This window comes from Pelophylax lessonae (assembly GCF_965119305.1).
Source record: "Pelophylax lessonae genome assembly, chromosome: 10".
NCBI classification, from domain to species: Eukaryota; Metazoa; Chordata; class Amphibia; order Anura; family Ranidae; genus Pelophylax; species Pelophylax lessonae.
The window spans coordinates 141,166,235-141,188,572 of NC_138777.1; the positions used below are offsets into that span (position 1 = coordinate 141,166,235).

General features: G+C 45.3%; 1 protein-coding gene across 5 annotated transcripts in view; it reads right to left on the reverse strand.

The window, feature by feature from the left end:
* Positions 1-22,338, reverse strand: part of DUS2 (dihydrouridine synthase 2) — a 1,337,959-nt gene that overhangs the window by 63,941 nt on the left and 1,251,680 nt on the right. For all 5 annotated transcript variants that reach the window (XM_082270346.1, XM_082270343.1, XM_082270344.1 and 2 more), the window contains one exon: positions 15,604-15,691. In XM_082270346.1, coding sequence (XP_082126472.1) covers positions 15,604-15,691 — 88 coding nt within the window. The remainder of the gene's footprint in view (positions 1-15,603; positions 15,692-22,338) is intronic.

Genomic DNA, 22,338 nt, shown 5'->3' on the forward strand with positions numbered 1-22,338 from the left:
GACGAACCGAAGGCGACAAAGTCGACTTCTGAACGTTGATGGTCCATCCGAACTCCTGGAGCGTCTGAACCGTAGTGGACAGATCGCGCAGCAGGCTCTGACTGGCACTTGACCTTAACAGGATATCGTCCAGATATCCCAAGACCGCAATGCCCTGAGCCCGTAACAGGCCCAAGACAGGGGCCAATACTTTGGTAAAGACCCTTGGAGCCGAAGCGAGACCGAAAGGTAACGCCACAAACTGATAGTGTTCCTCCGCGATTGCGAATTGGAGGTACCTCTGATGACCTTTGAATATGGGGATGTGTAAATACGCATCCTTGAGGTCGATGGAAGCCAGGAAATCTCCCGGGCTCAGAGAGGCTACCACCGAACGGAGTGATTCCATGCGGAACTTTTGAACGCGCACAAATCGGTTCAGAGCGGTCAAGTCCAGAATTGGACGCACCTTGCCCTCCTTTCTGGGCACAGTGAACAGTGAAAACCCCCGAAATCTGTCCCGATGCGGCACCGGGACTATCACCCCCTGGGCGAGAAGATCCTGAACCGCCCGATGAAGATCTTGCAACCGATCTGGGGTCAAATGAAGATTTGAGGGAAAGAATCTGTCCGTTGGTCACGAAAGGAATTCGATCTTGTAGCCCGATCGAATGATTTCCTGAACCCACCTGTCCGGAATCCGGAGCAGCCAGGGTTCGAGAAAACCGCGCAGACGTCCCCCCACCCCTGGAACGGGTGAGGGCGCCCCTTCAGGTTGATGCGGACTGGGCCGCCGTTCCAGCCTGGGCGGCTTTTGGCTTGCACGCCCAGGGCTTCCTCTGGCCACCATGGCCCTTGAAGGGTTTTCCCTTGTCTTGTGCTTTGAAAGCACGAAAGGACCGCTGGTTCGGTTTAAAGGAAGGGCCCCGCTTACCGCAGAAGAACTTACCCTTAGGATTCTGGGGCAGCAGAGTGCTCTTACCCCCAGTGACTCCTTTAACCAATTCGTCCAGGGATTCCCCAAAAAGACGAATCCCCGCATAAGGGATGTCGGACACCGTTTTCCTGGAAGTCTGGTCAGCCGACCAGCTCTTCAGCCAAATCAAGCGATGGTTAAGAACCGCGACACCAGACAGGCGCGCTGCTAAAGGGACCTCATCCAAGGCCGCGTCACACAGATACATAACCGCTTGACTAATCTGGTCCATCATCTCCAAAGTAGTAGGGGGGGCAGAGTCAGCCACAAGGGTGCGTCTGAGCACCTTGGTCCAATCTGCCACAGCCTGAGCCACCATGACGGAGGCGAAAATAGATTTCAGCATGGAACCCGCCACCATATAGGCATGGCGGGCAAGGGATTCCAGCCTCCTATCCGTAGGGTCCCTAAACACCGGAGACTCCTCGGTGGGTACCAGAGTGGCCCTGTTCAATCTGGACACCGTATGATCCACCTTAGGGGCCACAGACCAGCGCAAATCCGTAGGAGACGCAAAGGGGTAACGGAGTTGAAACCGTTTAGGCACCACAAAATTGCGCTTCAAATTGCGCCATTGTTCATTTACCGTCTCGTGAAACTCAGCGGGCAAGGAAACACCTGCGCCGCCTTTCGGGATCTGCGGGTTCCAAAGGAGGACCGCTTACCCGGAGGATTGGGCTCATCCTCTAAATGTATCTTTCTCAGCAGTAATCAGCGCAGACATAGCAGCGCGTTCTCCGGCCGTCCCAGGGGGGGGAATCATGCCCCTCCTCGTCCTCCGCCTCCCCTTCAGACTGGGAAGAATGAGACCCCTCAAGGGGCACACTATCTACGGCAACCATGTCAGACTCAGAATCAGAAGAGTGGGAAAACCTAGGCCTTTTCCTAGAATCCCATTCAGCCATCAAAAGATCCACTTTGGACGCTAAAGTCGCAAGTGCAGCAGTCAGTGCAGAAGATTCAGAGGAGCCTGAATCATCCACCAAAGCTGGGGGAAATTTGTTGTCCTGGGACTCCATAAAGAAAAAAAAAATATTTTTTATGGCACTGGCCCTTTAAATCGCACGGCGATCCCACGCAATACACCGCTATTAAGGACTACACTGAAAGACCCCGCAGGCAGGAATAAAGCTGATAGCCAGAGATATTCCCCACAAAACAGCAAGAGCAGACCCCCACAAGTGTTACCACGCTGTCTGACGATCTCCTCTGTATGAGAAAGGAAGTGATGTCACACCGCATGAGGCTGAACAGGACCCAGGCTAAGAAAAAATGGTTGCCCATAGAAAGCAATGGGAGGTTCCGGGAAAATGGCCGCCGACATGTGCACAGAAGAAAACACAGTGCCGCACACAAGATGGCACCCGAAGGCGCCAAAAAACACTACAATGATAGCTGCAGAAGCGCCCATAGTGAAGCTAAGCAGCTGCCCACACCTAAAAACCGCGGACCCGCGATTTTTTACTCCGCAGCGGGCCGCCGTACATGTCTGCACCCAAACACACCACAAACAGTGTCACTCAGGGTAGGGACCCCCACTACCCCCCACATAGCGTCCTAGACGCGGTAGAGCCCCCGCAGGGATCAGGAGGAAGGTGAGCCCCAGACGCATAGACATGAGGGGATACCACAGACACAGCAGACTGCCATCCCCAGACAGAGGCCCCACACAGAATGTACTTACCATACCCGATGGCGTGGGTGCCTCTCATCGACGGTAAACCTCCCACCCCAGGCGGTGGGGGTGCCGTCAGGACACTAGCAACGCACGGAACCGTGGTTGAGACGTCCAAGCGAGGTGGCCACCACGTGGGCTTTCATCCCTGAGGACAGGGACAGGTCGTATGCATAGCCTGCTAAACGCTCGATGGCGGGCTGGGATTCCATAAGGCCCTCTGTCCAGGAGAACCAGGATGACCAGTCTGACTCCCAGCTCCGCAAACGCTGTCGTCTTCTGAAGATCCAACTAACTAAACGATGACAAATAAACAGCTAGTAGTGCAAAGAAAAAAACACTTGCAAAAAATAAAATCATAAAAACAGAAGAAAGGCTGAGACTGTAGCCCTAGCACAGGGAAACACTATCTTAATCCTAACTAGGCAGAAGATAAACTTAGTTGGGGTGGCTGATAGCAGGGGGGTATTGGACCAGTGGGACAGCCCCCATAGGTGTGTCTATGTAAATTGCTTTGTTTTTAACAAGTCTTATGCCTAGCTTGCTCCTATGGATAAGAGGTCAATACCCATTGGTGAAGACTGAATGAGTGGGCGGTGACTGTCAGAGGACGTAAGAGAAATCAAAGCTTTACTACGGACTGCATCAGATTCTTCAGGACTGTGACCTTGTCGGCAAAAATACCTTTGCCTGTACTGTGTCCACAAGGAAACCCAGATATTCCAGACGCTGGACCGGCTGTATCCTATTACAGATATCCTTCGGGACCTAAAAACATTCAATACTGGAGCTAGGAAGTTTGTGAACACTCTTGGAGCCGTGGCTAACCCGAAGGGCAGGCCACAAACTGAAAATGACGGTTTTCTACTGCAAATCGTAGAAACCCTTGATGAGCCTGGAATATATGCATCCATGATGTCTATGGATGCTAGAAATTCCTCTCCCTGCAGGGAGGCTATGACTGAATGAATTGACCCCATACGGAAAGTACAAACATTCAAAAACAGGTTTCGAGCTTTGAGATTCAGAATAGGTCTCACATCACCGTTTGGTTGGAGGATTATGAACAGGTTTGAGTAAAAACCCCTGAACCTTTCATTCTCCAGAACCTCCATTATCACTCTTTAGGCCCTCAACTGGTCCAGAAAGAGAGATCTTTTTAGAGGATCTGTCGGTATACTTGACCTTACACACTGAGGATGTAAGAACACCCGAAATTCCAGTTTGTACTCCTGCGAGATGGTGGAGATAACCCAGTTGTCTTGGATTGTTTCCACACAAACCTTCAAGAACCGAAGCAGCCTTCCCCCACCCAAGTGGGGGCACTCCTTCACAGAGTAGGTTTAGAGGAAGACTTGGCTGATTTCTAGGCCCAGGGCTTTTTCTGTCTCTGCCCTGAAGGCTTGGTTCCGGACCTGAATGGCTGAGGCCGTTGCCACCATCTGGAATTAGAAGCACTGGTATTATGAGTGCTGGGGATCTTAAAAGAGAAAGGCTTGCTCTTCCTTTTTACAGGTAGCAACGTACTCTCCCCAACCCCGAGATCTTTTGTACATACTTATCCAGGTCATCACCAAAAAGGCATTCTGCCTGAAAAGGGAAGCCAGCCAGCCACTTTTTACATGGTCATTCTGCAGACCAGCTCTTTAACCAAAGGATTCTGTGCATATGCACTGTCATCAGAGCAAACTGTGACATTTACCGTATGGAGTCCGTAAGAGCATCAATTGCGAAACAAAGTGTGAGGCAGACCTGACAGATCTTCCACAGAGTCTTGGACACTTGCTTCACCTGGTCTTTTAAAGACTGACAAACTCCTATGGCCGCTACTGCTGGTTGTATCGCAGATCCTGCAACGGCAAAGGAGGCTTTCAATAAAGATTCCAACTTTTTACCTGCTGGATCTTTAAAAACCTGGGCATTATCCACAGGGCAGGTTGAACTCTTGTTAACAGAAGAAATGGCAGCATCCACAGTGGGGTATATTCCATTTCTTAGTAAACTTTTTACTATAGGATACAATAGAGAAAACCTTTTAGGAGGAACAGAAATCCTATCAGGATGATCCCAATCATTATACATTTCTTGCTCCGAGAGCAGATGTATGGGAAACGTCCAAGGATTATAAGGAGGGCGCAATGAGCCTAGAGAGGAAAAAGAGACTTCAGCCGTCTCTAAGGGAGGAAATTTGTATTCAGATCGGACCCTTTCAGTAAGAGACTGAATGAACAATCTCTGGGTTTGAGAGGCTGATAAAGACTCCTCTGACCCTGACTCCCCAGAAGTGGAAACCTCAGCTTGATCTTCCATAGGGTCATCATCAGCAGCTTCTTCTACATACTCTGCTCAATCCTGAACTGATTCAGGGGGTGTCTCAGGTGAGGGGGATCCATCATGTTTCATCCCTCCTTGAGATGTTGCAATCATGCCAGAAATCTTACCCTCAAGACCGGCTAATGGTGAAGCCAAATCGTCCTTAATGATGTAGGTTGTGGCAGAAGCACATGGAGTAGCTACTATGCCTGACAACCATAATGGCTCAGAATGGCTAGTCGCCTCTGGCTCTTCAGGGGGAGTAGACACAGAGGAAGCACGGCTAGGACCTTCAAGGCCTGACGGTGGCATCACAGTGCACCTTCAAACTGTGCCCCCCCAGCCCTCTTTTGGGCAGACATTGCTTTAGAGCAAGACAAACTTCAGGTACTAACTTCAGTGTACTCAAGGCTTGTGCAAAGCTTTTTACAGCTTATCACACGCAGCACTGATTATCCCAAAGATACAGGACCTGTTTGTGCCAGTAACATACACCCACAGTAACTCACGCAACCCAGCTGCCACTGCTCTGTGTCCCCTTCAGCCTCTGACAGAGGATAGCGCATTGGAAACAGTTCCTTCTAAATCGCACCAATGTATGCTGTGTTGCGCATGCGCGGCATGCTATGTTGCGTCCACGTGCACGCCAATCGCGTTCAAACATGCCATGCGGCGTACGCTGTTTTGAATGGCAAAAATTTGCACGCACGAATGGGCCTTCGCCACAGACACGCTATCGAGGGATGAGACGAACATTTTTTTTTGGGGGAATTTCATATAAAAAAAAGTGAAAAATATTGTTATTTTTGCAAAAATTACGCTCTTTTTTTGTTTATAGCGCATGATCAAAAAATCGCACAGGTGATCAAATGCCACCAAAAGAAAGCTCTGTTTGTGGGAAAAAAAGGACGTGAAATTCGTTTAGGTACAGCGTCGCACGACCACGCAATTGTCCGTCAAAGTCACGCAGTACAAAATCGCAAAAAACCCCCTAGTCTTTTAGCAGCCAAATCCTCCGGGGCTTAAGTGGTTAAAAACAGACGGATGGGGATACGTTCGCCATCTGTCCGGCGGATCGGATGACATTTCCATCCGACCACCTCCTAGAGAGCAGCAGGCTGCGACTATGACCGATTTGCATAGCAGAGCGAGCATGGACATGTCATCTGCCTCCGTAGCGGGGATCAGCGGAGAGATCCCCCGCTGAGCAGGCAGTCCTGCCTGGATAATTTCCGTCCCGTGTGAAAGGGGCCCTAAGGGCTCCCCATCATTTACAGCCTTAGACTCTGATTAGCTCCTTGCAGCCCTGCAACCTTTGCATATTTGTTGCGTGTGAGATAGCTCTTTGACTACACTAGTCAAAGAGCTATCTCCGATTCAACCAATAATAAAAGGAAGCAAATTAGAGACACCAGCTGTGAATAACGATGAGCCCTTACTAATCTGTACCAACAGCGTTAGGTCAGGGTTATTGGCTGGTTGATCTGCTGTAAATAAGCAAACCACCCCCCCCACCACCACTAGGGGGGGCAGGAAGGGTAAAAGTTGGGGTGCAAAAGTGCAAAAAGACAAGATGGTGAGAGCTCAGCACACAAGCCCATCTTCTTTGCTCTGTCCATATGCCCCCTTCTATTCCTCATGTGTCCCAGGAGGGTCATCATGGTACATGCAGTGGGCTGTATAATAATAAGCACAGTCAGACTTACTAAAGCAGCACCTTGCTTACCCTAGGCTACATTCCACTGAGGAACCTCTCGTGCTCCCATGCCTGCTGCTGGTCCCTCTCCCTGGTCTCACTCGGCTCCTTCCCGGGCTCCCCCTCATCTCACATGTCTCCAGTTCAGCAGCAATTATCTCTGTGCTGCAGGAATGGAGGTGTTTCTGTGCTACTGGTAGGACTCTGTGGGAGGGATTTATTTATTATAGAGGGGCTGAAGGGAGACGGGGAGTGCTGAAAGGGAAGGCCATCTTGTTCTGCCCTACCTTTGGGAGAGAGGAGGAGGAGTAGGCAGGCCCGGGAGAGCAGGTGGAATTTAGGGGAGGCAGTGGCTGAAGTTCACAGTGTCAGCTGCCTTTTACTGGCACTGGCCCTGCATCGGACCCAGCACACTCAGGATGGTGCAGGACTAATTTCTGCGCCCATCCCTGGACTAGGACACAAAATAGGCCCGGCATTTTAGACAGAGCAGCCCATTTTTTTTTAAAACAAAATTACAAAAAATGAAAAATACCGCCTGCTTACTGAAATGTATAAATCATAACAGGAGGGCTGTCACAGTACACACAGCACACATGGGATACACAGCAATAACTGTACCACACTGTGTTATATCAGATTCCTCTTTTCGCTTAGCAAAAGTGAATGGGATCTGAGAGTAATTCCCACTGTGCCAGTAGATCACAAAATCTTAGTAGCATCTTCACGTGATTTTTCCTCACCAGTAATCTCATCTCATACCATTCAGTTATCAATAACCAAAATTCTACCCACTGCTCACAGCACTCTGACCACCCTGTAGACTGCATTTACTTTATTAATGGCAAATTAATAATGAAATAGTATGATTTGGTGTATTATTATGGAACGTATATTTTTAGTATTATTGAAAGTATTGAGATCTAATACATTTCTAAAGAGGAAATGATAACACTAATATGACATGTAATCTTTGAATAGAGATATACAGGATCTATGATCAGAAGGGCAAACTTTCCAAAATTGTACTCATTGATGGAAAGGGTAAACTGGGACCAAACCCTGGGATCACTGACCACGGAGGAAAAATGGGAATGCTTTAGGAACATATTAAACAAATGCATCTTGCAGTGCATTCCTATGGGAAATAAATTTAGAAGAGACAAAGCCAAACCTGGCTGGCTAAACCGTAACGTTAAAAAACGTATTAGGGGAAAAAAAATGGCCTTCAAGAAATATAAATCAGAGGGCACAGTAACGGCTTTCGAGCAATACAAGGAGGCAAATAAGAAAAGTAAATACGAAATCAATATGGCTAAAATCAACTTTGAGAGACAAATAGCAGAGGATAGTAAAAAGAACCCAAAGAAATTCTTTGGTTTAGGAGATATTCAACCTGCATGCAGCCACGGACGTCTGCGGCGCATGCGCTCTGAAGGACCGCGCGGGAATGACGTTGAGCCGCCGAACCAGGAAGAGACGCCGAGGGAGCATTTCAGCTCCCTCAGCGTTGTCCAGACGACCGTGCCGGGCTTCGTTCTAAGGTAAGTATTTCATAATGAGCTAGTATGCGATGCATACTAGCTCATTATGCCTTTGTCCTGCAGGGTTTTTTTTTTTTTTTATTCTGAGTATACAACCACTTTAGAGAGAAAAACAGGATGAGGATGAAAAAACTACCCATCCTGATGCAGATTTATAAAAAGGGTTCTTTACATGAAAGAGCCGTTATCTCCGATACTCTATTGCTGAGGTTATAGCGACCAAAAAAGACCAGCTTCCTCAATAAAAGTAGCAAGGGTATATGCCTAATAGGCTCGAAGGGCTGCTTCTGCAGGACCGTGAGAACCAGATTCAAGTCCCAAGGACATAGGGGTGGTTTGACTGGCAGAACCATACAAATCACACCATGGAAAAAAGGTCCGAACTAAAGAGTGCATAGCCAATGGTCTCTGGAAAAAGATTGATAAGGCAGAGAATTGTCCTTTAACCACTTCAATACAGGAGAGTTACACCCCCTTCCTGCCCAGGCCAATTTGCAGCTTTTAGCGCTGTTGCCTTTTGAATGACAATTGCGCGGTCATGCAACACTGTACCTAAACCAAATTTATGTCATGTTTTCCCCACAAATAGAGCTTTCTTTTGGTGGTATTTGATCACCGCAAGGTTTTTTCTTTTTTGGCACACAAATAAAAAAGCCCGAAAAGTTTGAAAAAAAAAAAAGTTTTTTTGTTTAGGTTATAAAATTTTGTAAATAAATACATTTTTCCTGCACTGATGAGGCCGCACTGACAGGCACTGATGGGGTGGCACTGATATGCAGCACTGATAGGGGGCACTGATATGCAACACTGATGGGCACTGATATGTGGCACTGATAGCTAGCACTGATATGCAGCATTGGTGGGCACTGATAGTTAGCATTGATGGGCAATGAAAGGCGGCACTGATGGGCAGCACTGATGGGCACTAATAGGTGGCACTGATGGGCACTGATAGGCGGTACAGATCGGCACTGATGGGTGGCACTGATAGGCAGCACTGGTGGACAATAATGGGCAATGGTGGGCGGCACTGATAGATGGCAATGATGGGCAGCACTGATAGATGGTAATGGTGGGCAGCACTGATAGGGAGGGCACCACTGGCAGGCTCCGTGAGCCCTGATTGTCATCCCTGGTGGTCATGGGTGGGCATCCCTGGTGGCTCTAGTGGCACCTCCCCAGGGTCTGCACTGGTAATCAATGTTCTGATTACCAGCACAGACCCCCCCCCCCTGTGATCAGTGAGTAATTAGCAAAAAAAATGCTTCAAAATCACTGATCCCCTGGCTGCAGCACAGATCATCTCTTCTTCTCCTCACTCACAGGATCTTTGTGAGGAGAACAAGAGATCAAAGCTGTATTTTCATTACATGACGGCTGTGATTGGACACAGCCATCATGTGATCAGGAAGGCCAATCACAGGGCCCGCCTGCCAAAACTTGTTGCTATGTGTCCGAAGGACACAGGCACATCGAGATCGCGCAATTGCGCGTGCCCACGGCGGCGCGATCTTGCTCCTTCTCGAGAGCGTCCGATCAGAAGGACGAGACTCCCACCCGGCCATATATGTACAGTGGCCGGGTGGGAGGTAGTTAATGATTCCTAATGCCAATTTCAAATCCACCCCTAACTAAAGAAAAGCAAGGATTCTTCCAATGACATACTTTCTAGAATGCCATTTCTAGGATTCACACGAAGAGATATAGGCTTTCCAAACTCTATAATAGATTTTCCTAGAAACAGGCTTCCTGGCATTGACCAATGTGGCCAGAGCCGAAGCCAAGACTCTAAAAATTCTGGTTTCAATAGCCAGACAGTCAAATTCAATGACCGTAAAGCAGGGTGGAATATAGGACCTTGAGATAGTAGATCCGGACCATAGTTTCCCCACTGCTAACTTTTATGATTTCTGCGAACCCAGACCTTCTGGGCCACGCTGGGGCCACCCGGATCACCGGTTTCCCCTCCACCTGTATCCTATTCAGCAGCCGAGGTAGAAGCTGAACTGGAGGCAATGCATAAACCAGGTTGAACCGTGAACAAGTGGTCACCAGAGCATCCATTCCGACCGCAATCGGATTCCTGGACCTGGAAACAAAATTGTCCACCTTGTTGTTGAACCTGGATGCCAATAGATCTACATCGGGAGCACCCCAACGTAAACAGATCAGCCGAAACACTTCAGAGTGTAGGGAACATTCCCATAGACACAGCTGCTGGCGACTTAGAAAGTCTGCCTGCCAGTTGCCCACCCCTGGAATGAATACGGCTGATAGACATGGAACATACCTCTCTGCCCACAATTGGATATGGTTCACTTCCTTCTGAATCGACTGGCTTCTGGTGCCGCCCTGGTGGAAGATACAGTCAGGTCCATAAATATTGGGACATCAACACAATTCTAATCTTTTTGGCTCTATACACCACCACAATGGATTTGAAATGAAACAAACAAGATGTACTTTAACTGCAGACTTTCAGCTTTAATTTGAGGGTATTTACATCCAAATCAGGTGAACGGTGTAGGAATTACAACAGTTTGTATATGTGCCTCCCACTTTTTAAGGGACCAAAAGTAATGGGACAGATTAACAATCATAAATCAAACTTTCACTTTTTTTTATTCCAAAAAGAGAACTTTCACTTTTTAATACTTGGTTGCAAATCCTTTGCAGTCAATTACAGCCTGAAGTCTGGAACACATAGACATCCCCAGACGCTGGGTTTCATCCCTGGTGATGCTCTGCCAGGCCTCTACTGCAACTGTCTTCAGTTCCTGCTTGTTCTTGGAGCATTTTCCCTTCAGTTTTGTCTTCAGCAAGTGAAATGCATGCTCAATCGGATTCAGGTCAGGTGACTGACTTGGCCATTGCATAACATTCCACTTCTTTCCCTTAAAAAACTCTTTGGTTAGTTTCGCAGTATGCTTCGGGGCATTGTCCATCTGAACTGTGAAGCGCCGTCCAATGAGTTCTGAAGCATGTGGCTGAAAATGAGCAGATGATATTGCCTGAAACACTTCAGAATTCATCCTGCTGCTTTTGTCAGCAGTCACATCATCAATAAATACAAGAGAACCAGTTCCATTGGCAGCCATACATGCCCACAATATGACACTACCACCACCATGCTTCACTGATGAGGTGGTATGCTTTGGATCATGAGCAGTACCTTTCCTTCTCCATACTCTTCTCTTCCCATCACTCTGGTACAAGTTGATCTTGGTCTCATCTGTCCATAGGATGTTGTTCCAGAACTGTGAAGGCTTTTTTTAGATGTTGTTTGGCAAACTCTAATCTGGCCTTTCTGTTTTTGAGGCTCACCAATGGTTTACATCTTGTGATTAACCCTCTGTATTCACTCTGGTGAAGTCTTCTCTTGGTTGTTGACTTTGACATACATATACCTACCTCCTGGAGAGTGTTCTTGATCTGGCCAACTGTTGTGAAGGGTGTTTTCTTCACCAGGGAAAGAATTCTTCGGTCATCCACCACAGTTGTTTTCCGTGGTCTTCTGGGTCTTTTGGTGTTGTTGAGCTCTTTCTTTTTAAGGATGTTCCAAACAGTTGATTTGGCCACGCCAAATGTTTCTGCTATCTCTCTGATGGGTTTGTTTTGTTTTTTCAGCCTAATGATGGCTTGCTTCACTGATAGTGACAGCTCTTTGGATCTCATATTGAGATTTGACAGCAACAGATTCCAAATGCAAATAGCACACTTGAAATTAACTCTGGACCTTTTATCTGCTCCTTATAAATGGGATAATGAGGGAATAACATACACCTGGCCATGGAACAGCTGGGCAGCCAATTGTCCCATTACTTTTGGTCCCTTAAAAAGTGAGAGGCACATATAAAAACTGTTGTAATTCCTACACTTTTCCCCTGATTTGGATGTAAATACCCTCAAATTAAAGCTGAAAGTCTGCAGTTAAAACACATCTTGCTTATTTCATTTCAAATCCATTCTGGTGGTGTATAGAGCCAAAAAGATTAGAATTGTGTCTATGTCCCAATATTTATAGACCTGACTGTACAAGCCACCAGGGTGAAGTTGTCGGACTGAATCCTGACAGGAGACCCCTGTAACCTGGTTGTCTAATAATTCAGTGGCAAATGGGCAGCTCGAATTTTCAGAATATTGATGGGTAAATATCTTTTCTGCTCGAGACCACATTCCCTGGGCAAACAGACCCTCCAGGATAGCACCACAGCCAAACAGGCTGGCGTCTGGTTACCACATTCTAGGCTACCGGCAGAAAAAAAATTCCCTTGATCGAATTGGTGGGAACCAGCCTTTAGATCAGATCCTGCATTACCTTGGGGAAAGGAACATCGGGCAATCCAACGCTTGAACCTACTTGTTCCAAGCTGAAAGAATACTGTTCTGAAACAGTCTAGAGTGGAACTGCGCATAAGGAATCGCCTCGAAGGAGGACACAATTTTGCCCAGTAACCTCATACCCAGCAGGATGGAGGGAAACTTCTTCCCTCTTACGAACCGGACTAGCTTCCTTAGAGCTAGAACGTTCTCTGATGGCAAGAAACTTTGCCTGAGCAGTGTCTAGGCCTAAACCTAGATATTGTAGGACCTGAACAGGCCTTAGGGACGACTTTCTCTGTTGATAATCCAATCCAGACTCTCTAAGAACTGGATTGTAGGGAACACATATTGTGTCAGACCTGAGCTTGAATGATTCTCTACCAACAAACGGATTGATTCCATGCGAAAAAACTATACGGTCAGAAATTAATTCAGGGCCTTGAGATCCAGAATGGGTCTCACCTTGCCCTATCTTGCGTTTATGGAAGCAAGCATGCGTTTACGCAAGCCAAAGTTTATGCGTCTTATACAAGCAAGCATCTTATGAAAGCATGCAGGTGTTTATGGAAGCCAGCATGCATTTATGCAAGCAAAAATTTTGCAAGCAAGTAGATATGTGCTTATGTAAGCAAGTGAATCTTCCGCTGACTGGAACCTCCACAATCACACCCTGGATCCATAGGTATTCTAAGACCTGGAACAAGGGCCTCCTTTTTTCTGGGCAAGTAGGAATACTTGAGTCCAGAAATCGATAGGGAGGAAACACTCGAAACTATATCATGTAGCCCCGAGCTATAGTGGACAAGACCCATCTGTCTTGAACCATTCCTTCCCATGTTTTTGAAAACTGTAAAAGACTTCCCCCCCACTCGAGCGAGTGGGGGCGCCCTTTCATAAGGCAGACTTGGAACCTGTTTTACCAGGCTTTTGGACCCAGAGCTTCTTTTGCCCTTGGGTTTTCCTGAGGCTGTCGAAACTGATTTGAAGATGCTGCACTGGTAGGGACAGTGACACTCTGAGCCTTAAAAGACGGGTATTTATTCCTTCTCTTAACAGTCAATAATGCACCTCCCCCTGAGATCTTTTGGATATATTTATCTAGATCTTCACCAAAAAGCTGTTCTCCATGAAAGGGGAAAGCTGTCAGCAATTCTTTACAAGGCATTTCTGCCGATCAATTTTTTAGCCACAGGACTCTGCGCACATGAACAGAGAGGAGGGGTACCCAGGATACTTTGGATAGAATCCTTAAGAGCATCAATTGAAAACAATAAAGCGCAAGATATCTCTGCTAAATCATCTGCATATTCACTCTGAATAGGCAAATCTTTTGTTAGCCTCTTGAAACGGCCCTTCAAGGACTGACATACTTCTAGCTAAAAATAGCTGGTTGACCAGCAGAGCCAGCAACAGCAAAGGAGCTTTAAACAAGGACTCCAAATTTTTTTTCTGCTGGATCCTTTTCATACACCAACTGCTGCAGCAGGGAGTGGAAAGAAAAGGCTTGAACAGTCTGTCGAGGATGCAAAAAGCCTAACGAGGAACAAGAGGATCTTTCTGAAGGAGGCAATATAAAACCAATCCATACCATTTCAATGAGGGATTGAGTCAGCAATCTTTGCAAGTGAGATGCTGTAAATGGTTCCTCAGGATCAGAATCCTCTGAAGAGGAAACATGATCCACTTGTGATTCTAAGTCACCAATGGCTACCTCTTCATTATCTTCTCCTGCCCAATCAAGTTCTAGGCCAGAAGCCCCCCTCCGCAGGATCTAAGGCTATAGGCCTTACCTCTTTGCTGGGCCCAGGTGCATGGGAAGGGGATCTATTCCTTTTTCTTCCCACCCTGAGTAACAGAAGAAATCATCCCTGCTACTTACCTTCTAGGCTAGCCAGGGCAGATGCTAAGTCATCCTAGTAATATAGGGAGAAACAGAAGCACCAAAGGTAGCAACAATACCTGATAGACATAAAGGCTTGGATTGGCCAGTAGGTTCAGGTCTTTCTGGGGAAGAAAATGCAGTGGAAACCGTACTAGGAGAAAATAATCCTGGTACGGGGGCACTTAACCCTTTCCCTGCTGCACCCCCACTTTTCCTTCTGGAAGACATTGCTTTAAAATATAAACAAGACCCAGAATCAAAAACAGTTTACACCACGGTAGAAAATTGTGATCCAGATTAACAGCTACCACAAAACAACCACCGTTTTCTTTGCCATGTACTGATTCACATATATGCCCAAACAGATATTATCAGACCTGCACCGCTTCCCCTGATCACCTGACCATCCAACCAGGGAACCTGAGCCCTTCTGCATGCAGCGTTCAGTTTGGAAAGAACCTCATGCTGCCTGTGACATTATTACCAAGCATCGGCTTTAGCACATGGTAAGCTGATTGAGATCTGCAATACAGCCAAACAAACCTGCTGAACAGCACCATCTAGTGGCGGAAATGCAGTACTGCAGCTAAAGAGATTTCTTGTGCTTATTCCTTTTAAAAAAAAAAAAAATTCTTACCAGTCCCGCCGCAGAATCCTGCAATAGGATTCAAACTTCACCCGTCATGGCGGGCACCGTCAAAGACCTTCAAGGACCGGGTCCTCCAGCTGTAGGAGGCCACTGCCTTGGACCTGTAGAGCACCCTGCTGGAATCACCTTGGGTAAGATTTTTAACCAGGGTTCCATTACCCAGGGTCCAGCGCCCGAAGGACTACATTACAGGCTAAACCTCGGATCTTCGGTTACAGAGGCTCGGGTACCATCCTTTTAGCGCTTAGCCTTTTGAATGGATCCGATAGATCGCCCCTTTTTCTGGGACAATAAAACATTTTGGAGAGCTTTAACAGCCATGATCACCAACCTTCAAGACACCGGTGAAAAAACGGATGTTCTTCCTGTATGGGAGGGGTTATATAGGAGGAACTTCCTGTCTATTGGTTGCCAGTGTCCATTCACCTGAAGGTAGCATATAACCCAAATAGTAATTATTACCAGCTCTGTGTGATGTACGATAAAGAAAGGAAGGATTAGAATGTCCCTGCCCACTATCCTAAAATGAGGAATAGTGTTTAATTGAAAGTTAATGAAAAACTTACAGTCTGATATACAGGTTGAGGAAGCTTTTCCTTTCTGCACCATTCTAGGAGGATCATCTTTGGAGTGACTTGGGGCAAGTAGTCTTTTCTATGAATGGAAAATAAAGCAATCATAAAACATACAACATGGGACTCAAAGGAATACACTTCTTAATCTTTCAGTGCACTGTTGGGCATATGCAAAAGCAGATACTGTATATACATAACAGAAGAATAACTTCAGGCATGGTATGCATTTCAAGAAAATAGTATACATTTCATAATTATATAAATCAAATTTTCAGAGTAAAATAGTATGCTAAAGTGGAAGTAACTAACTCTGAACCTACTCTCAGCCACATTCTAAGCCTAATCTATCTAGCCCTGTAAAGCAAAAATCATTGTACGTACATGTTCTGCAGATCTCCAGCAGCGGCTGCTGTATGCAGGAGAAAACCTATAATGGCTGTGAAATGCCTGGGAAGTGACCTCACCCATAGACTTTCTGTGGGGCTTCCGTTGTTGGCTGCCTCTCCTGCACACTCAAGCCACCGCAGACAGCTGATGCTGGAACCAGACTTGAGCAGCTGCAAAACAGATAAGTATAGCGATTTTTGCTTTACAGTGCTGTATAGATTAGGCTTAGAATGTGGCTGAGAGCAGGTTTAGTGTTAATTAGATTTTGACTTTACTTCAATTTTTAAATAAATGCTAGTGATGGAGACTAACACTTGGGGGTCTATGTATAAAAACGATTTACTGTGACAATGTCTCAATCTTTCACACAGGTTCAACCCATTTTTATTGTAATTTGCCTAATACGTTTCCAAGAATCTTCAGCGCCAACTAGTGGCAAAAATGCAAAATATTCCCTGAGACATTTCAGACAAAAATGGATAGATTAGATAATTTCAAATGGGGGTAACTTATTTCCTGAACCATCATATCATGCATGACACCAGTTTAGCCTGTAAGCACTACATGGACCCTAAAGTGTCAGAGAAATACCACGCTGTGCAATGTTAGACGTGCATACAGCTTTTTTTTTTTTTTTTTTTCGAACAAGGGGTGCACGGCGCAAAAATAAAACACCAAGATGAACCAAAAAAGTATGTGAACACATGCACAAAACATGTCACTAGGATAGATCTCTGGTCCCCTCCTAAAGAGAAAGGACTGCTCCCAGGCCTCCTGGGACACAAGACTCCTGACAGGAGCAAGGCATACTGAAGTCCACCTAGTAAAAAGGCTTGGCAGACCCTGTTCCTCATGATCAGTCAAAGCACAATGAGTACTGGGTGGGAAGCTTTCCTGAAAAGAGACCCTTCCAAGGCAAGAGAGGAAGGAACTTAATGGCCACTCAATTTCCCATTAGACTTCTGGATAGGCCCAAAGACCAACAACCTACCATCTGTAGGTAAAAGAAAAAAGGCACCTATATAAATTGAAGTGACAAAGCGTGAGAGGTGAATAAATAAAAGAATAAAAAAAAGTTTCAATGTGTGTGTGTGTGTGTGTGCACATTGGCTAGGCCTAGCCCATGAGGTGGCCTAGTGCACTTTCACACAATGTGGTCCCAAACCCATACTGCTATTCTGGCACCCCTGGGACACCACTCCCTTGGGTGCTTGACACTGCAGGCCCTCTGCCAAGCAAGGTAGCACAGTTCAAATCAGGAGGCACTGAGCTCCTCAAAATCCTCCGCACCAGGAAAATACTTCCCACGGCCACCTTACCTTATGACTGTTTCAGTTATTTTCCCACAGAAAAGATCTCATCATATCGGTAGGGATACTATACAGCCAATCATCCCAGATAGAAGGCTAGAATTACCTCAGGACACCCCTACTGGACAGTGATAAGAATAGATAGATCGAACCTGCTTTTTTCTTACACAAGGCCACAGGTTTTCATTGTGTAACATTATAACCTTGGGCACTGTGCAGGCCAGATTGTGCTTCTTATTGTCCAATTTCTTTACTTAATATAACATTCTTGTTAAAATATTGGCAAAATATTGGCCAATCTTAATTCAGCAATCCTTAGTATTATCCAACAGGACAAAACTAGCTTTATGCCTGGACAGTCCATGTCTATTAATATTCGAAGGATGCAGATGATTGTACAACATAGAGAATATCTACCCGAGTCTAGGGTGCTGGCGTCGTTGGACACAGCCAAAGCCTTTGACTCAATAGAATGGCTTTTCCTGTTGGCTGCACTGAAATTTCACAAATGGGTCACCATTCTTTATGAAAACCTCATGTCCCAAATATTGGTCAATGGTTTACGGTCAACGTCTATACCACTACACCCCTTTGTTATTTGCTGTGGCAATTGAGACAATGGTGCTACAATTTCGACAGTCTACTCTAATTACAGGTATCACCCTGAGTGACAGGTCTGACATAATAGGCTTTATATGCAGATGACCTTATTTTATATTTGCAAGATGCATCTGCATCATTGCCAGCAGTCATGAAGATCATTGACAATTATGGAGCCTACTCTGGCCTTAAAATTAATTGTCAGAAATCAGCTCTGATGCCTCTTTATCCCCAAGCTTACTACCGAAGTGCAGATGTTAGTCCTCTCAAAGTGTTCTCCTCATTTAAATATTTAGGGGTATTTTTTTACGCTATTACAAGCGGAAGCCTTAAATATCAGTTTGTACTCTCTACTTCAAATGATTAAACTTAAGCTTAACATTTGGACTAAACTCCCTTTGTCAGTGGCAGTGTCACGATCAGGGGTCGGCTCCAAGACCAGTAGTTATAGCAGTGGAAGCTTGCACGGGAACCTGCAGGATAGGAACACAAGTCGGTCACCCAGGCAGATGACGCAGGCTCACCTGAGGTGCGGAATCTAAGTACTAAATGGTGTTCACCACAGCTCCCGATGGTGGAGATGGATTTTGCTGCATGTTAGCACCAGGTCACGGCCCTCAGGATCACCCCACCAGGAGGTGAGCAAGCCAGGGTCCAGTAGCAGAATAGCAGATAGGGATTAACCAGAAGCGTAGTCAAGGAATAGCCAAGGTTGGTAACGAGAAGTTGCAGGTTGGGATTAAGCAGAAGCGAAGTCGAGGAACAAGCCAAATGTCAAAAACGGATGATAGCGAAGATACGGACGGCAGCAGGAGAGACAAGCGAGATATTGGCTGGTGAAGACACAATATTCTGGCAACCAAGAAGTGCAGAGACATGGCTTAAATCAGGAAGCTCAGGAGAGGAGCAAAGATTTCAAGGTTCAAGGCAATTAAGATTCACGGCTGGATCGTTCAAGGATTTGTCAAGGGAGCTGTCCAGAATTCCAGGTGGCTCAGTAAGTAGAGTCATTGCCAGACACAGTGGAGGTCCCAGGTTCAAGTACGGGACCTGACAGTACTCCCCTCCTCCCAGGACATCCACTGAATGTCTTAGGACCAGGTTTAAGAGGAAACCTCAGGTGGAATTCCCTTGTCAATCTAGGGGCATGAACATTTTCTTCAGACTCCCAAGAATTTTCTTCTGGACCATATCCTTCCCATTGAACCAGATACTGTAATTTGTTCCTAAAGATCCTGGAGTCAAGAATTATCTCCACCGCAAATTCCTCTTCACCCTGTACGTCAACAGGTGGAGGAGGTTGAAGAATTCTTCCAGAAAAGGGATTTTCCTTAAATGGTTTGAGTAGCGATATATGTGAAAAATTGGGTGAATTTTCATACTGTCAGGAAGTTTTAAACGGAAAGTGACTGGGTTGATCTGAGCAGAAATCTGCAAAGGTCCCACAGATTTTTGTTGCAACTTTGCAGATGGAACATGGACCTTCAAATTGTTGGTTGATAACCAAACTTTGTCACCCACCTGGAAGGTAGGAAGCGATCTGCGATGTCTATCAGCAGCCATCTAGTAACATTCCTGAGCCTCCCTCAAAGTCTCAATCAATTTCTCCCGAATCTCTTGCAGCATAGTAAATCTGTTGGCTATAGCAGGAATTGGAGTTGAGATAGGGAGATCAGGAATAAAAACTGGATCATACCCATTATTTAAGAAAAACGGGCTTTGAGAGGTTGAGCGATGTCTAAAATTGTTATAAGAAAATTCCGCCATAGGAAGATAGTCCACCCAGTCATCCTGAAGATAACTAACAAAACATCGAAGGTACTTTGATCGAAGGATCTCTATCTGATTTCTTTGCATATCGCTGGAGGCTTTTCTGGAATTGTTATATCTGACCAGCTGTGACATCTTGATGAGGGATCTTGCAGGCCTTGTGTAGCGATTCTTTTGGAAGCTGTGTTCCCTGAGAGTGGATGATATAATGCTGTTTGACCCTGCAGGGTCTATGCCATAAGGTGAGAGGCAGAAAATGCCTGGTGGTGGGAATTTTTGAGCACTAAGAAGGCATACTCTATTGAATTTGTTCACCAGTCTGTTTTGGGCTCTTATTTTCATCATCTGCATCAAACAACTTTATCCTCCACTTTTTTCTGGCTCCGCATTTTTGGACTATATTTATATGTTTATTTATAATCTCATTTATGTTTGAATATTATCATCATATTGGTGGTTGCTATATTTTTAGGATTGCGCTGCACTATATTATCTTATGGAGAAATAATATACCCCAGAAACTGCATCTGGGTTTGTCCAAACTCACATTTCTACAATTTGATATAAAGTCGATTCTGCCTTAATCTATCAAGGAAAGTGCAAACATGCTTGAGATGCTCCTCTAGGTTATCGGAAAAAAATAGGATGTAATCCAAATAAGCAACTACAAACTGGTCCAACAGATCTCGAAAAACATTGTTGATGAAGTGTTGAAAAGTTGCAGGGGCATTACAAAGACCAAAAGGCATAAGCAATGAATCGAAATGTCCGTATCTGGTTCTAAAGGTGGTTTTCCATTCATCTCCTTGAGGAATACGAACAAGGTTATATGCCCCCCGTAAGTCAAGCTTTGTAAAAATGTTGGCAGAGCGAAGTCTTTCCAACATTTCAGAGATCAACGGGAGAGGATAACGGTTTTTAACAGTAATTTTATTCATGTGCCTGTAATCAATGCATGGATGCAAGGTGGAGTCTTTTTCAACAAAGAACAGGGCTCCTCCAGCAGGAGATGTTGAGTGTCTAATAAACCCCTTCTACAAATTTTCATCAAGCCACTCCCTAAGCACCTTTAATTCACGTTCTGACAGATTGAATAGGCGGCCAAAAGGTATTTCTGCCCCTGGTAGCAGCTCAATAGGGCAATCTGGAGGTAACTGGTCAGCATTCTTCTTATCACAGACATCCCTAAACTCAAAGACTGTGTGCTAACCACATCCAACTGTGACTCCTTGATCGGTGGAGAACTAGTTTGACAAGGCTCTCTACAGTATTCCTTGCAATGGGGGGAAGTAAAATTTATAACCCGTGCTTCCCAATTGATTGAGGGATTATGGGTGGAGAACCAAGGAATGCCCAAGATGACAGGAAATTTAGGTGACGTAATTAACTGAAAACTGATGGTCTCACGATGGTCAGCCTCAAATTGGAGATCCAGAGGGACTGTTTCATGGGTAATAGGTCCTGAAGTTAAGGGTGAACCATCCACCGTATCCATATAGATAGGGGCAGATTTATTTCTTGTTTGTATATTATTGTTTCTGGCAAAGTCTATAACCATAAATTCCCCCACTGCAGAAGAGTCCAGCATAGCAGGGCAAGGAATCTCAACACCCTCAGAGATGAGTTTAATAGGGATGATAAAAGGAATGAGGTAGTGAGGAATTTAAAAAATTCCCCTAGGGGTGGGACTTTGTAGGCACGGGTTTGTAAAGAACAGATCATGAATATATGAATGAATTTATTTATTAAAAACACAAAATGAATAGAAAGAAGTACAACAGTAATTGTAAATGCATTAAAAGCAAGCAATGCAAGCAACAGTGTGTGTGTGATGGAAAAAAACTCAGCCAACAGGACCAGATAATCCGACGCGTTTCGAGGTTTTTATGACCTCTTCGTCAGGGATGATACTGACATCCTATCTGTAAGTGTTGAAAAAGACATATATAATGTATATCATTTTAACAAGTAGCATTTGCACATGAAGTGTCATATGTAAAGGATTCACAAATGGTTTTACACTTACATGGTTGGTTTTCACATAGACATAGAGCTTGCAGGTTTAAAAACAGGAAAAAGACTACGACCCAAGCATTGCCGTGTGTTCAATGGTAAGATTTTTCTCCTTTAATTGTATATATCATACACGGGATGGAAAAAGGGACTGGTGACCACAATGCCTCCTGGTTCAGGGCAGCTGGAGTCCAATTGTTGCTTAGCGGGATGGGCCGAGCATGAACATGCCCAAGCTGCAGAAAGCCAAACAGAGGAAAATATAGATTTGATGGAATATGTGGGGGATAATATTGTAAAAATATAATATATGGCAAAAATAAGAATAGATTGCCAGAGGGACAAAGACGCCATACACCTCTATGTCCAGTATCCTGTGAGATTGATTATGTTTGTATAGTATTAATTTGATTATCAAAAAAACATAATTGTTGAAAGAAAAATGTGCAAACAAATCAATCAATGTAATTGAGGCTAGATACACACAAGTACATCAGAGTTCAAGGCTAATTAGACAGCAATGGCATCCCACAGGAATTTGGAGAGGTTGTATGATGTGCAAAGAGAGGGAATTATTTCCCAGCATAGTGCCCCATATAAGAGGAAAAAAGGACAAAGGGGAATTTTCTCTATTACCTTTTGACTC